This window comes from Notolabrus celidotus, chromosome 12, assembly GCF_009762535.1.
Source record: "Notolabrus celidotus isolate fNotCel1 chromosome 12, fNotCel1.pri, whole genome shotgun sequence".
Classification (NCBI taxonomy): domain Eukaryota; kingdom Metazoa; phylum Chordata; class Actinopteri; order Labriformes; family Labridae; genus Notolabrus; species Notolabrus celidotus.
Genome location: NC_048283.1, coordinates 1,047,370 through 1,061,942, shown reverse-complemented (window position 1 = coordinate 1,061,942; position 14,573 = coordinate 1,047,370). Strand labels below are relative to the sequence as shown.

The following is a 14,573-nucleotide window of genomic DNA, read 5'->3' as shown; positions in this document are numbered from 1 at the left end:
TAAAGTGGTTCCAAGAAAAAAAATCTGCATTAAAGTATTTCTTTTATAAAGGTTTATTTAAATCGGACTCACCAGATCTCATTATTCCGACCCCACTTGAACGCAGCGTGGTTGCTTGACGGAAGAATTTGAGCGATGCACAACATGGACGTGCAATGTGGGAAAAATCAGCTTCATGTGTGAATTACTAAACTTTCTTATGTCAGTTGTAGTTTAATACTTTTCTAAATAATCAGAAAGTAAATTAAAATAGTCAAGATGTTTTATTTCCCTTTATAATATCACTGACTGAGACTGGGAGCCAGTTAAACCGAGGATCTGTGAACGCATCATGGCAGAGACCACAGGTGAAGGTGTTCCAGCTGATGTTGATCCATCATCTTCCTCCTGTGTCCTGGGACAGACCAAGACCTCCTCAGCCAGAGAGATGACCCAGGAGGAGCTGCAGAGACTGAGCTGTGACCGAGCTCTGGTGTCTGAGTTCAAGCAGCTGAAGTTAGAGAAGGAGGCTCAGAAGAACTGGGACTTATTTTACAAAAGGAACACAACCAACTTCTTCAAGGACAGACACTGGACCACCAGGGAGTTTGAAGAGCTCAAGACATGCAGAGAGGTGAGAGAGAGCCTGAATGTACTGTTCTATACCTCCTTTACCTGTATTGTTCTATACTTCATTTACCTGTACTGTTCTATACCTCCTTTACCTGTACTGTTCTATACCTCCTTTACCTGTACTGTTCTATACTTCCTTTACCTGTACTGTTCTATACCTCCTTTACCTGTACTGTTCTATACTTCCTTTACCTGTACTGTTCTATACCTCCTTTACCTGTACTGTTCTATACTTCCTTTACCTGTACTGTTCTATACTTCCTTTACCTGTACTGTTCTATACTTCCTTTACCTGTACTGTTCTATACTTCATTTACCTGTACTGTTCTATACTTCATTTACCTGTACTGTTCTATACCTCCTTTACCTGTACTGTTCTATACCTCCTTTACCTGTACTGTTCTATACTTCCTTTACCTGTACTGTTCTATACCTCCTTTACCTGTACTGTTCTATACCTCCTTTACCTGTACTGTTCTATACCTCCTTTACCTGTACTGTTCTATACCTCATTTACCTGTACTGTTCTATACCTCCTTTACCTGTACTGTTCTATACCTCCTTTACCTGTACTGTTCTATACCTCCTTTACCTGTACTATTCTATACTTCCTTTACCTGTACTGTTCTATACTTCCTTTACCTGTACTGTTCTATACCTCCTTTACCTGTACTGTTCTATACCTCCTTTACCTGTACTGTTCTATACCTCCTTTACCTGTACTGTTCTATACCTCCTTTACCTGTACTGTTATATACCTCCTTTACCTTAAAAATATTTAATAAAAAAAACATGAAGAGCAAATTAATAAAATCAAATCAGAAAAATCAAATCAGAAAAATAAAATAATAAAATTCAAAACTGAAAAATAAAATATTTTTAATAAATCAATACAATAAAATTTAATAAATATAACAATAAAATCAAATCGATTTAATATCAGAAAAGTACATGAAAATATTTTTTAAAACACCAATGAAATAAATAGGATTAATATCAGAAAAATTAAATAAAATCAATAAAATAAAATCTGATAAATACCAGAAAAGTAAAACACAATAATAAAAAAAAAATTTAATTACAAGTATATAAATAACAGATAAATAAAACAAAATAATTAAAATAAAATGAAAAATAAAAATTTGATAAATAACAGAAAAATCAAATCAAATCATAACAATAAAAATCAAATCAGACAAATACCAGAAGAATCTAATCAAATCCTTATAATAAAATAAAAAATTAAATTTGATACATATCAGTAAATTACATTTATTTTTTTTATAAATCAATAAAATAAATAGCATTTATCCCAGAAAAATACAATAAAATAATTTTAATAAAATCAATGAAATTAAATCTGAGATATACCAGAAAAGTAACATACAATAATAAAACTATAAATTAAATAAAATCATTCTAAAAAAAATAGTAAAATAAAATCTGATAAATACCAGAATAAAATGAAATCATTACAAAGAAGGACTCTGACTTGAAGGTGTCGTGGACATGGATCTCTGCAGGATTAGACACAAGCTGACCTTGTGTCACGTCTTTCTTTGTCCCCTCTGGTTCTTAGTTTGAGTCACAGAAGCTGGTCCTGCTGGAGGCCGGCTGTGGAGTTGGAAACTGCCTCTTCCCTCTGCTGGAGGACGACCTCAACATCTACGTGTATGCGTGTGACTTCTCCCCACGAGCTGTCGAGTTTGTCAAAGTAAGATATCCTTACATCCGGTATCTGTGTTACATGTGACTTATGGAGATTGTGACATGTTGGACCAGAGCGTCAGACAATCTCTGCAACACTCAAACTCTGTATCTGCTTTCCTCTGACAGACCAACCCTCTGTACTGCCCCGAGCGATGCACCGCCTTCCAGTGCGACCTGACCAAAGACGACCTGAGGGAGAATGTCCCTGAAGGCAGCGTGGACGTCGTCACTCTCATCTTTGTGCTGTCGGCCGTCCACACTGACAAGATGAAGGCGGCTCTGCAGAACATCTGCAGGGTGAGAGCAGAAACCCAAACATCTACATGCATGTAGTGCAGTCTGTTTTTATATCAAACATGGCGGCTCAAGTTTAAATAAGAATGTGTCTTTAAGGTTCTGAAGCCTGGAGGAATCGTCCTGTTCAGGGACTACGGCCTGCACGACCACGCCATGCTCCGCTTTAAATCCGGCAGCAAACTGGGGGAGAACTTCTACGTCCGCCAAGACGGCACCAGGTCCTTCTTCTTCTCCAAAGGTCGGCGAAGGACTCAGTGAATCCTCCTTGTTTCTAAAGATGGCGACTCTTCATCAGCCCTGCTCTAAAGTGTCTGCTTTCTTTCTTTCTGCTCACAGAGTCGCTGGCCGAGCTCTTTGAGGATTCTGGTTTCCAGTGCGTCGCGAACGACTACGTCCTGAGAGAGACGGTGAACAAGAAGGAGGGGCTGTGTGTTCCCCGAGTGTTCCTGCAGAGCAAGTTCAGCAAACCCGGCCAATCACAGAGCTCCTGATGTCTCTTTACCCCGAGGACACATGAGACTCAAATGTCTGGTTGATGTTTTATTAGAGGAGGTGTTTTGTGCCTCACACGCCGCTGTGTTTGGATCCTTCAGAGGGGGATTCAGGCGGGTGGTCCTGAAATCAACAGCTGTCTCTGCTCTCACAGACGCAGAAGAAGACGGTGCATGTACCTGGACCTGTTCAGGTGGATCCTAACAGGAGCATGGTGCTGCAGCAGACATCACCAAAGCTCCTACAAGAGTAAACCTGTCAGTGACTTTAAGATCTGTGTAATCTCAATCAGTCGACATCTTTTCTCCTGTCAACAAACATCTCTCTGGATTGACTTTAATAACAGTTTCTCTCAAAGTTAAAGGGCTATTCCATCATTTTGTGCCTTAGTTTTTACATGCTTTGGAGCTGGAAGAAGCCCAAAAGGATATTAAATCTCAGTGGAGCAGAGGTTTAACAACTCAAATATTCCCCTGTAAATGAATGAGATATTTAAGGATGTAATCAGTACTTGGAATTTTGTATGAGTAGTTTTCCAAGCTGTCTCTTGAACTCCTTTGCAGGCTGCCTTTCTGAACTTTTAAACCTTGTTGTTTGATTCACTGTTTTGTATAAGACCTCCATTAAAATGCTCCCAATCTCAGCTTACGATTGATTCAGCCTCACACTTTTCTACCTTCATCTTTTCCTGGATTTAAAAACACAAGAATACATTAATGACAACATAAAGGCTTTTAAACTACATCCACTTCAGGTTCAGGTTCAGGTTACTTTATGTGCACCCATAGGTAAACTTGTTTTGCAGCCAGTGAGATCTTAGGTCATTACAGAATTACAATACAGAAAAAAACTACTTAAAGCTTCGGCTGGTAGTCATGGAAAACTAGCATGAATTTGAACGTAGCATTTCCTCAGGACTCCGTCTAACCCCCATAATTTGGCTCCTGATGGCAGGGATTGGTTGGTGTTTTCCCAGGTTTACTCCGGCTGTAGACAGCAGCTTTTTTTTACCTCTTTTTTTAAGAAGTCTGGCACGTCCACAGCAGCTGAGATCCAGAGGAACCTACGAGACAAGGGAGCTCAGGGACTCCAGAAAGGTCTATGGTTAGTAACTTTAATGGGACAGGAAGAGTTAAAGTGAGAGACAGGCAGAGAGAGGAGAGAGAGGGAAAGACAGGATCCCAGTGTGTCAGTCTTAAGCCTATAGCAGCAGAACTAAGACCTGGTCCAAGCCTGATCCAGCTCTAACTATAAGCTTTATCAAAAAGGAAAGTTTGAAGCCTACTCTTAAAAGTGGAGAGGGTGTCTGCCTCCCGGACCCTGACTGGTAGATGATTCCAAAGGGGAGGGGCCTGATAACTGAAGGCTCTACCTCCCATACTAGGTATGACGAGCAGTACTAAGCTGCTTAAAGAAGCCCTTCAACATATAACGAGCAACACATTCAATCCCAGAGTCTAAAAATGATCCTGATGGACGGTTTTCTCTTTTAAATATCTCCACAATGAAACAATACTTTTGAAATAATCTACCATGAACACACAAAATGGAGCAAAAGTGAAGTTTTCAGACTCATCTTGTTGTGAGAAATTGTTTTGTATGATGTCTGTTTTCCACTGAGGTCAGTCCACGTTGAGTAGTTTCTCAGACTTCGTCAGTCAGTGGAGAAACAGCATCTTCCATCACTTCCATGTTGTCTTCATTACGCCTTTAAAAAAGTGTGAAGCCACTAAAAAGTCCTCGCTCTGGAGTCTTTCTTGGCTTCCTCTGTTCTCATGGAGCTCTGTGGTTCAATGAGGAGCAACACACACACACACAGAGTTAGACACACACACACAGAGTCAGACACACACCTCCCAGCTCTCAGCAGGGGCGAGGTCCCTTTGTTTGCGGCTCGTTTTTTTACGACGCAGCACTTCGTTAGGAGAGGTGGAACGAGCCGCTCTCGGACACGGAAAGCCCCTTGTTTCCACAGCGACCCTTGTTAGTTTTCTATTGTGCGGTCGACTTGTGGCCGCTGTGACCACATTTAGGACCCCTTTGTGTCCCTCAGCTAATCTATGGTTAGTAACTTTAATGGGACAGGCAGAGAGAGGAGAGAGAGGAGAAGACAGGATCCCATGTGTGTCAGTCTAAGCCTATCATTGTGATTTGAAAAGTGATTTGTTAGCATCCCTGGCTGTACCAGCAGAACAGCTAAATTAATCCTACTAAGTATGAATATAACATTTCCAGCTCTCACCTGACGAACTGCAAACCTTCAAACTATTCTACCACAGGACACAGTTTATCAGAAACCATCCTGCGCGTTGACTTCCTCTCGCACAGATCAAACACCCCCCCGGCTGTCACACAGGAGCACAGGTGTGAGGTTCGTGCACGATAGTTTGATCATGATTACAAAACAACATCCTCATAGCTTCATAGCTGATGTTGTTTCCTGTCCTGTGGTTGGGCTCAAGTGCTTCACAAGAAAACAGAGACAAAAATAGCAACGTGTGAAATGATACAAGACTAAAACAAGATAGAGGAAAGTGATATGAAATACTTAAGTTGCACATCACCTTATAGAGACAGGCTCAAGAAACCACAGTGAGACAGAACTGTGAGGTGATACTGCTGTAGTTCAGGTGGTGCAGCAGCTTTTCTTACACCGTCACGCTAACACAGCTTTCTCTTCTTTGTTTTGCATGCATCACTTAAGAGCAGGGGTGTCAAACATGCGGCCCGCGGGCCAAAACCGCCCCCCAGAGGTTCCAATCTGGCCCGGGGAACGACTTTTAGTGATGGCGAGATGAAGCTTCTTGAAGTATTGAGGCTTTCCATCCAATTGGTTCACTCATGGGCCGAAGCTTCATGGTGCTCCATTTGCTCTACTGCGCCATCAAGTGGACATAAATGTAAAATAAGCGCAGTGATTATAATGACACCACGGCTGTTTCCGAAACCGCCTACTATACTAGCAGTACGTACTGATATGTCCAAAATTCAGTATGTAGTAAGTAGTATGTGAGTATCACAGTAGTATCACACCAATTTTAAAGTCTCTGCATTGGCTTCCAGTATCTTTTAGAATAGATTTTAAGATTATTTTATTGGTTTTTAAATCTCTTAATGGTCTTGGCCCTTCTTATTTATCAGATTTGCTTTTATCATATGAGCCAGTGAGAGCCCTCAGGTCTTCAGGTAGTGGACTTTTAATGTTACCAAAAGTAAAAACTAAGACCCACGGTGAGGCAGCTTTTTATTATTACGGCCCACGTCTGTGGAACACCCTGCCTGAGGATCTGAGGGCTGCCCAGAGCATAAATATTTTTAAAGGCAAACTCAAGACCTACCTTTTTAGTCTTGCTTTTAACTAAGTTTTATTTTTATTCTTAACAGTTTTATCTATTTATTTATTTATTATCTATTTCAAATTTAGTCACTTTTATTCTACTTATTTATTTATTTTAAGTCTCACATCTGATTTTCTTTTAATGGTTTAATATTTTAGTCTTTTATTATCTTAGAAATGTATTTTACTTTGGTGATTTTAATTTCCTGTTTTGAGTTTTAACATCTTATTTTTCCTCCAGTGTTTCCTCATTAAGATGACATGAGAGCGTTTCCTCAGTTCATTCAGCAAATTTTTATTTTTATTTTTATTTATTTATTTATTTTTTATTTTATTTATTTTAGTGTTTTTATTACTATTGTTGCATATTGTGTTGTTAGCCTTAGGATTATGGGGTGGGTTCGGGGTCGGGGCTGGGGCTGGGATCTTAATTTATTCTATTTTAAGCTGTTTTTCTTGTACAGCACTTTGTGTTACAATGTCATTGTATGAAAAGCGCTTTATAAATAAAGTCTGATTGATTGATTGAACAAGAGCAAAATCTGCAGTAAGCCAAAACTCCCCGGATGTCTACTGATTCGGGAAAATATCTCAGTGTGCATCGGACCAGTCTTCCTCGCGTACTGTTTCCCATAATGCACAGCGCTCATTCTGCTTTTTCTTTTTCCTCATTTTTTGACGGGAGGAAATCCGTTTTTGGGTGCTGTGAAAGTTATCAAATTACTTATAAACCACTTCCTAACTTTTTAAATCATAAATGGATGCTAAATAAGCTTTTAAATACATTGCTGATCTGCTACTACTTTATGAACCACCTCGACCTCTGAGGTCATCAGGTACTGGTCTGCTTTCAGTTCCTAGAGTCAGAACGAAACATGGTGAAGCAGCGTTTAGTCATTATGCTCCACATATCTGGAACAAGCTCCCTGAAAGCTGTAGGTCTGCTCCAACTCTCACCTCTTTTAAATCAAAGATTAAGACTTTCTTATTTACCTCTGCCTTCCTATCTTAGATTATTTTAACCCACTTTAAATTAAAATTTTAATGTAATTTTTAATATATTTCTAATTTTCCTTTTCTTTTCTGTTTTATCATATTTGTCATTTTAATTATGTTCTTTTATGCTTGTCTGAATGTCTCCAATGCTTTTAATGTTTTAATGTAAAGCACATTGAGTTGCCCTCATGTATGAAATGCGCTATACAAATAAAGCTGCCTTGCCTTGCCTTGCCTTGCCTTGCCTTGCCTTGCCTTGCCTTGCCTTGCCTTGCCTTGCCTTGCCTTGCCTTGCCTTGCCTTGCCTTGCCTTGCCTTGCCTTGCCTTGCCTTGCCTTGCCTTGCCTTGCCTTGCCTTGCCTTGCCTTGCCTTGCCTTGCCTTGCCTTGCCTTGCCTTGCCTTGCCTTGCCTTGCCTTGCCTTGCCTTGCCTTGCCTTGCCTTGCCTTGCCTTGCCTTGCCTTGCCTTGCCTTGCCTTGCCTTGCCTTGCCTTGCCTTGCCTTGCCTTGCCTTGCCTTGCCTTGCCTTGCCTTGCCTTGCCTTGCCTTGCCTTGCCTTGCCTTTTTATTTATGGGCTTCGCCGTTGTTTACTTCCGCTTTCCGAAACCGGAAATCCAGCAAAGTCTGGCTCAGCATGCTGCATGACAGATCGGACAGAACAGTCATACTACATACTAAATTCAAACGCAGTATGTAGTAGGCAATACCTACTGCCTACTACATTAGTAAGTAGTATGTAGCAGGCAGTTTCAGAAACAGCCCACCCCTTTGGTGTGTGAAGCTTTGAATTGAACAAGTGAATGATGTTTGTGATGCCAACACATAAATAATGAACTTCTTAATATGGTGTCTGTCTTTATGATACAATGGCCGGTTCAAAAGGGAAAGTGGAAACAAATTGGGGATAAGGTTGTGACTGTGCGCTGCCCCTTATATTTCGAATCGCGCACCAAACCCGCGAACTAGTTCCTGAATCAGTCACGCGGTACAGGCGGCTCGCGAGGCTTCGAACGTCATCATTTTTCGGCCCCTCCCCCTCAATGAAGCAAGCCTCGATACGCGCTTCGCGGAAACGCCCCCTCAAATACGCGACACACGCTTCGAAGCTTCTGCACATCTCTAACATCACTAACGACTTTGTAAAGTGAAAAAATCACAGAGAAGATATTAACTGCAATTTTTCAATTAAAGTAACTACTATTTTAAATTTGTTCTCTGGGGGTTGCATACAATCATAGTGCTGACTGAGCACTTTTTTCCCAAAGTGAGAAAATAGATGACTGTCTGTGTGCATAATCCAGTTGAGATTCATAGACTTTTTTGGAGCACTGTTAGATGATCCACTAACACTAGCACTGCAACACTGTGCAGCAAGCAAACTGTTCATTCTGGAGCTGAGGGGTCCAAAATAATCAACTTTATCTTCTTCATTATTATAATCTATCTGTTCTTTTGATGTAAACATTACACAATCTGTGTCAGGTGAATGGGTAACCTGTGTGTTTGGTGTGTTCGCAGCAGGTTTCAGTGGTGAAAGAGTTAAATATTCAACCTCACTATGAGACTCATCATGGCAAAAAATACAACAGCTGTTTATGTAAAAAGATTGTTCATTAAAGCTCCTGTGAGGAGTTTTTTTGAGTGGTCATGAAATGGACTGAAAAGAACAGTGATGCCTCTTTATGACCTAGAAAAGCAAATGTGGTGGCGTGGCCCGGCGTGAGGCGATCGTCCAGCGGAGCAGTGACCAGAAATGAGGCTTCAAACTCAATATAAGAGTTTACACACAAAATTTATTCATGCAGCATGAGAGAGAAGTTACAAAATACTCAGGGAGCATCCGAAGTTCTCTGACAAATGACAGAGATGCTCAATACTTTATAGTTCTTCAAACATAAGGGAGGTGTAAGGGAGGGGGGAAAACATACAATTCTTTACACATCTCCTCGTGCCATGGGGGGGGGGGGACATGTGGTTTGCAACTATAGGAGAAGGATATCGACTTAAAGCATAGCACATGGACACAATAGAGGCATACATCAGTCTTGTGACTTACAAGTCACCATACATAGAAGACTATAAATGTATACACATATGATCATTCATTTAACATAAGACACGTGGCCTTTGTAGCCAGAAATATCCTAAGCTTACGTACAACCATAAAAGCACGAGCTTACATTTCCTGTGCTTTCAAAGCAAATCAGCAAAGATGAACCATCTCATCCTGGCTGACTGATCTTGTGATTCTGAGGCAAATAGATCTGCCCTCGGTCAAACATGTTTTCCAGGAGCTGCACAGATGCTGGTCTTATATCCTACTATTAGCTTGTGACTTGATAAGTCATACAAAAGAAAACATATGAATATATCTATTAAGAGAGAATACATGAATATAACAAGAAAAATACATGAGTATAATAAGGAAATAAAGCGAGATTCCACACAAACAAGATTATTAGAAAAGGTATTGATCATTTCTGTTTTGTTATTTTAAAGCCTGAAATCGCTGTGAGAGGGTCGGTGTCAGATGAGGTGATTGACAGCACGTCATGAAAAACCCTTTTTCTGCAGTAAATATTCTTAATGAGTGAAATAGTTGACTGTTAGTTGAAAGCAGGAGGAGATAATATAATTTACACATTTACAGGACAAAATAAGCAAGATCACTTAGTCCACAGGGGGGCGCCAAAGTCAACACAAACACAAAGTTCCTCACAGGAGCTTTAAATGTGAACATTTTCAGAATGTATTTGCACTTTTTTGCACTAAAACAAAGGAAAAAATTAGAGTTTTCATTCTTTATAGGTTATTATATTATGATTTTACTGGTCTGGACCTGATCTATTTGGGCTGTATGTGGTCCCTGAAGTGAAATGAGTTTGACGCCCCTGCTTTAAAAGTTTGCATAAAGCTTTGTCACCACAAGGACTCTGTTACAATCCAGTGATGTCACATTTAGTTTCCCCAAACTGATCAATTATCCAGAGACTCAAGTTTCTCAATAAATTCTATATTTTGTTTTACTGTAAAATCATTTCAGAGGTCGTTAATGAAGAAATATCTGGACAAATAATCCTCATTTTATTGGTCAGACAGAAACAGACATGTACTTCATGCTTTCATGCAAACATCTTGAAAGAGATTCATTTTTCTGCAACACACACATGCATAGAAAGCCTCTGAAGACGGACAGAACTGTCCTCTCCCTGACCCTAAATCACGGAGGCAACATTTGTTCCTTTCACAGAGACGACTCGCTTTAAAATTTACAATGCCTTAATTATTAAAGGTGACATATCATGCAAAATCAACTTTTTAATGGTTCTCTCCCTGAAATCTGTGTCCCTGTCTACAAACCCCCTGAAAAGTCAAAGACTCCATTCTGCCCCTGTTCTGATTTCTCCACCTTTCTGTAAATGTGTGCTGAAACCAGCCGTTTCAGTTTTCAGTGTTTTTCATACGTCACAACGCCATCCGGTCTGTAACAGGAAGTCAGAGCTCGGAGCTTGTTCAGCCCATAGACTGTATAAAATACAACTCAACCCCTCCTCCGTTTTTCATTCCCTGCACACATGTGTGCTAACAAGGAGCTTAGGAGGGAGGCATGCTAGTTGTAGGCTGTCTTAATAAACACAAAGGTCGCTTTGACTCCCCACGTCTGCAGATTTGAAGATCTAGTGGATGATTTTTATTTATTATGGATAAGTGCTAGCGCTAGTTAGCATAGCCACATAGCTGCATGTTGGTAGCTGTGTACCAAGACACACGTCGACATGCTGATAAATAAAACAACAAGAAACACTAAATCTGTGACCAATGGTTCAGAAAGGTCCTGCTGCAGGCGCCTCTCCGTCAGGATCAGATTCTGGATCAGATTCAGAGGGTTGAAGTAACGCGGGTCTGTGAGCAGCCGTGTATATTCAGCCAACATGTAAACATTAGATCAACGTGCTGGACAGCCGAGGCCACACCCACTTCCTGAGGGGGCGTGGTCAGAGAGCTCATTCTCATTTAAAGGCATAGACACAGAAGACAGCCTGTTCTGAGCAGGGCTGAAAAAGAGGGGGTTTACAGGCAGACCAGAATCTGATTTAAAAGACATGTTTTGGGGACCTCTTAGACCAATATATGTTGATGAAAAAGAGCATAATATGTCACCTTTAATGAGTGAATTTATCAACCACATGATTCCCTCATGTCAGTATTAATCTTGATTTTAGCAGAAGACATGATCAACAGTGAAACTGCAAAATTAAAGGCACAAAAGAAGCATCAAGAGGTTGAAAGATAGGAGACAAAAAAAGGTGAAACGTTCCTTTAAAAAGGAACAAAGAAAAGGCTTTCTACACGATGCTTTCAGGGCGTTTGGGCGTCTGTGACAGGAAGCATCTCAGTCTGAAGATCAACCTGCAGGAAACAAAACAGAGCGTCAGTGTCCATCTAAAGCTTCTTAGTGATGTGAATAAAGGTCAAAGGTCATAATCAAAGCACATCCTACTTGAAAGAGGCCTCATGATTCTTACCCCTGACAATGAGGTTACAGACACGTCCCACTGCACTCTCTTCAGTCCCACATTCAGCGGTGCACTGGTACCGTCCCTTGTCCTCTCGGGTCAGGTGGAGGATCTCCACCACCACCTGTCTGTCTCTCGTGTGGCTTTTAGTGAGCGTCTCGTTCACTGTGGTGATGTACTTGCTGGGGTCGGTCAGCGCAGCGCCCTCTTCTACACGCCAGAAGACATGCAGCTGGTCACAGAGCTTGAAGTTGTAGGAGACTTCACAGGACAGCTTGACCGACGAGCCTCTGGGGGCATTTAAATCTCCACGTGTGGACTTCAAGGAAACTGGAGCAGGAGGGAGGGAATATGGAAGAGGTCAGACCTGGATCATCCAGTCAAAGGGAGACTGAAAGGCCTTCTTAAAGAAACAGTGACATCTGAAGTCAAGTGCAAAGATGGAGCAGTGTGTCTGCAGCTCACATGTTTTTATTTTATGTCTCTAAACTGAACTCTCTGCCTCTGGACATTAAAACAACGAGCTCTCTGGGTGTTTTTAAAAGTAAACTTAAGACTCACTTTTTTAAATCTGGATTTCAATTTGGAGTAATTTCTTTCCAGCCCTGGACTGCATTCTTGACATTATTTTGGCATTTTTATTTTTGTTTTATTTCCTTTTTCTGGTATTTACCTGATTTTATTTTATTGTAATTATTTTATTTTATTTTTCTGATATAAATCAGATTTTATTTTATAGATTACATTGAATTATTTTATTTTATTTTTAAGTATGAATTCGTATTTTTCTCTATACTGCATGAGCATCATTTCTATTTTTTATTTTATCTTATATTATGTTACAATTTTATTTACTTATTTTTTCCTGGTATTTATCTGATTTTATATTTTTGAGATTAGTGTAATTATTTTATTTTATTTTTCTGATATTTATCTAATTTTATTTTATGGATTTTATTGAATCCTTTTATTTTGTTTTTAAGTATATATTAGTACTTTCCTCTATATTGCTTTAGCATCAATTCTATTTTTGATTTATTTTATCTTATATTATGTTACCTAATTTATTTATTTAATTATTTATTCAATCATTTTTCTAATATTTTTCTGATTTTAAAGATTTTTTTGTAATGACTTTATTTTATTTTGTGATATTTATCTGATTTTAATAATATTATTGTAATGACTATTTGATGTTCTGGTATTTATCTGATTTTAATTAATTGATTTTATTGAATTATTTTTTTATTTTGAAGTATGTATTATTACTTTCCTCTATCTTGCTTTAGCATCATTTCTATTTTTATTTATATTTAATCTTATATTGTGTTACAATTTTTATATTTTTATGGTATTTCTCTCATTTAAGTTAATTTAATTTATTTTACTGACTTTATTATAACAATGTATTTCATTCTTCTGATATTTATCTGATTTTATTTTATTTATCTTATTGAATAATTTTAAGTATTTCATATTACTTTCCTCTATCTTGCATTAGCAGCATTTCTATTTTTATTTCAGTTTATCTTATATTATGTTACGTTTTTTATTTAATTATTATTTATTTTTTCTGTGTTGATTTCATTGTAATTACTTTATTTGATATTAAACTGATTTTATTTCATTTATTTTACAGAATTATTTTATTTTATTGAATTATTTTAATTTTATTTGTAAGTATTTCATATTACTTTCCTCTATCTTGCTTCAGCCTTTTATCATTTTCCCTAATGCTGTTGTTTTCTGTCTCTCTGTTGTTGTTGTTGTTGTTGTTGTTGTTGTTGTTGTTGTTGTTGTTGTTGTTGTTGTTGTTGTTGTTGTTGTTGTTGTTGTTGTTGATGTTGAGCAGGGAGCTAAAGGGTTAACTAGTTCAAGGAAAAGCTGTTATTGGAGCTGATTGAACTCGAGCTCTATAGGAGGCCGACTCTGTGCCTACAGATGCCAACAGGGACACTCAGCAGACCACAGTTAATCATTCACTCATGTTTAAAGGGCCAGATCTGCCAGTCTGGTCCTGTCTAATGGGAACAAAATCTACCTTCCAGCCAGCCCCTCTTAAAGTTACCTGTTGGCACACTCTATCTGGTTTCATGCCTGGAAATACAGACGAGCATGGCTTTCTTTGGGCCAGACATTTCCTCAGCCAGGAGCTTTGTTCCTTTCTGCAGCTTCTGAGACAGAAAGGAGTTAAAGTCCAAAAGGCTGCGTGGTAAACACTGAGTCACTTTTTACTGGGAAGTTGCACAACCTGTTCCCCGCACCCTCTTCCCTGTCAGAGAACATATTCATATCATGTTTATACTTTCACTTTGAAGGAAAAATGGCACTGCAGCTGATCCAGGAGAAACTCTGCTGCTCGATCTGTCTGGATGTCCTGAAGGACCCTGTGACCGTTCCCTGTGGGCACAGCTTCTGCATGAAGTGTGTCAAAAGCCGCTGGGATGGGGAGGATCAGGAGAATCTCTACAGCTGCCCTCTGTGCAAACAGACGTTCACACCGAGGCCTGTCGTGGTGAGGAACGTCATGTTTGCTGATTTAGTGGAAGAGCTGAAAAAGACGAGACTTCCAGAAGCTCCAGCTCACCCCGCCTCACCTGGAGACGTCGCCT

The 14,573-nt window shown here is 39.5% G+C and overlaps 1 protein-coding gene across 1 annotated transcript; it reads left to right on the top strand.

Annotated features, from left to right (window-relative positions):
* The first annotated feature begins 117 nt into the window (after positions 1-117).
* Positions 118-3,759, top strand: mettl6 (methyltransferase like 6). Its single transcript, XM_034698635.1, has 5 exons — positions 118-613; positions 2,192-2,326; positions 2,449-2,619; positions 2,716-2,857; positions 2,956-3,759. The coding sequence occupies exons 1-5, from the start codon at positions 332-334 to the stop codon at positions 3,108-3,110; spliced, it is 885 nt and encodes a 294-aa protein (XP_034554526.1). The 5' UTR covers positions 118-331; the 3' UTR covers positions 3,111-3,759.
* Positions 3,760-14,573: the final 10,814 nt, after the last annotated feature.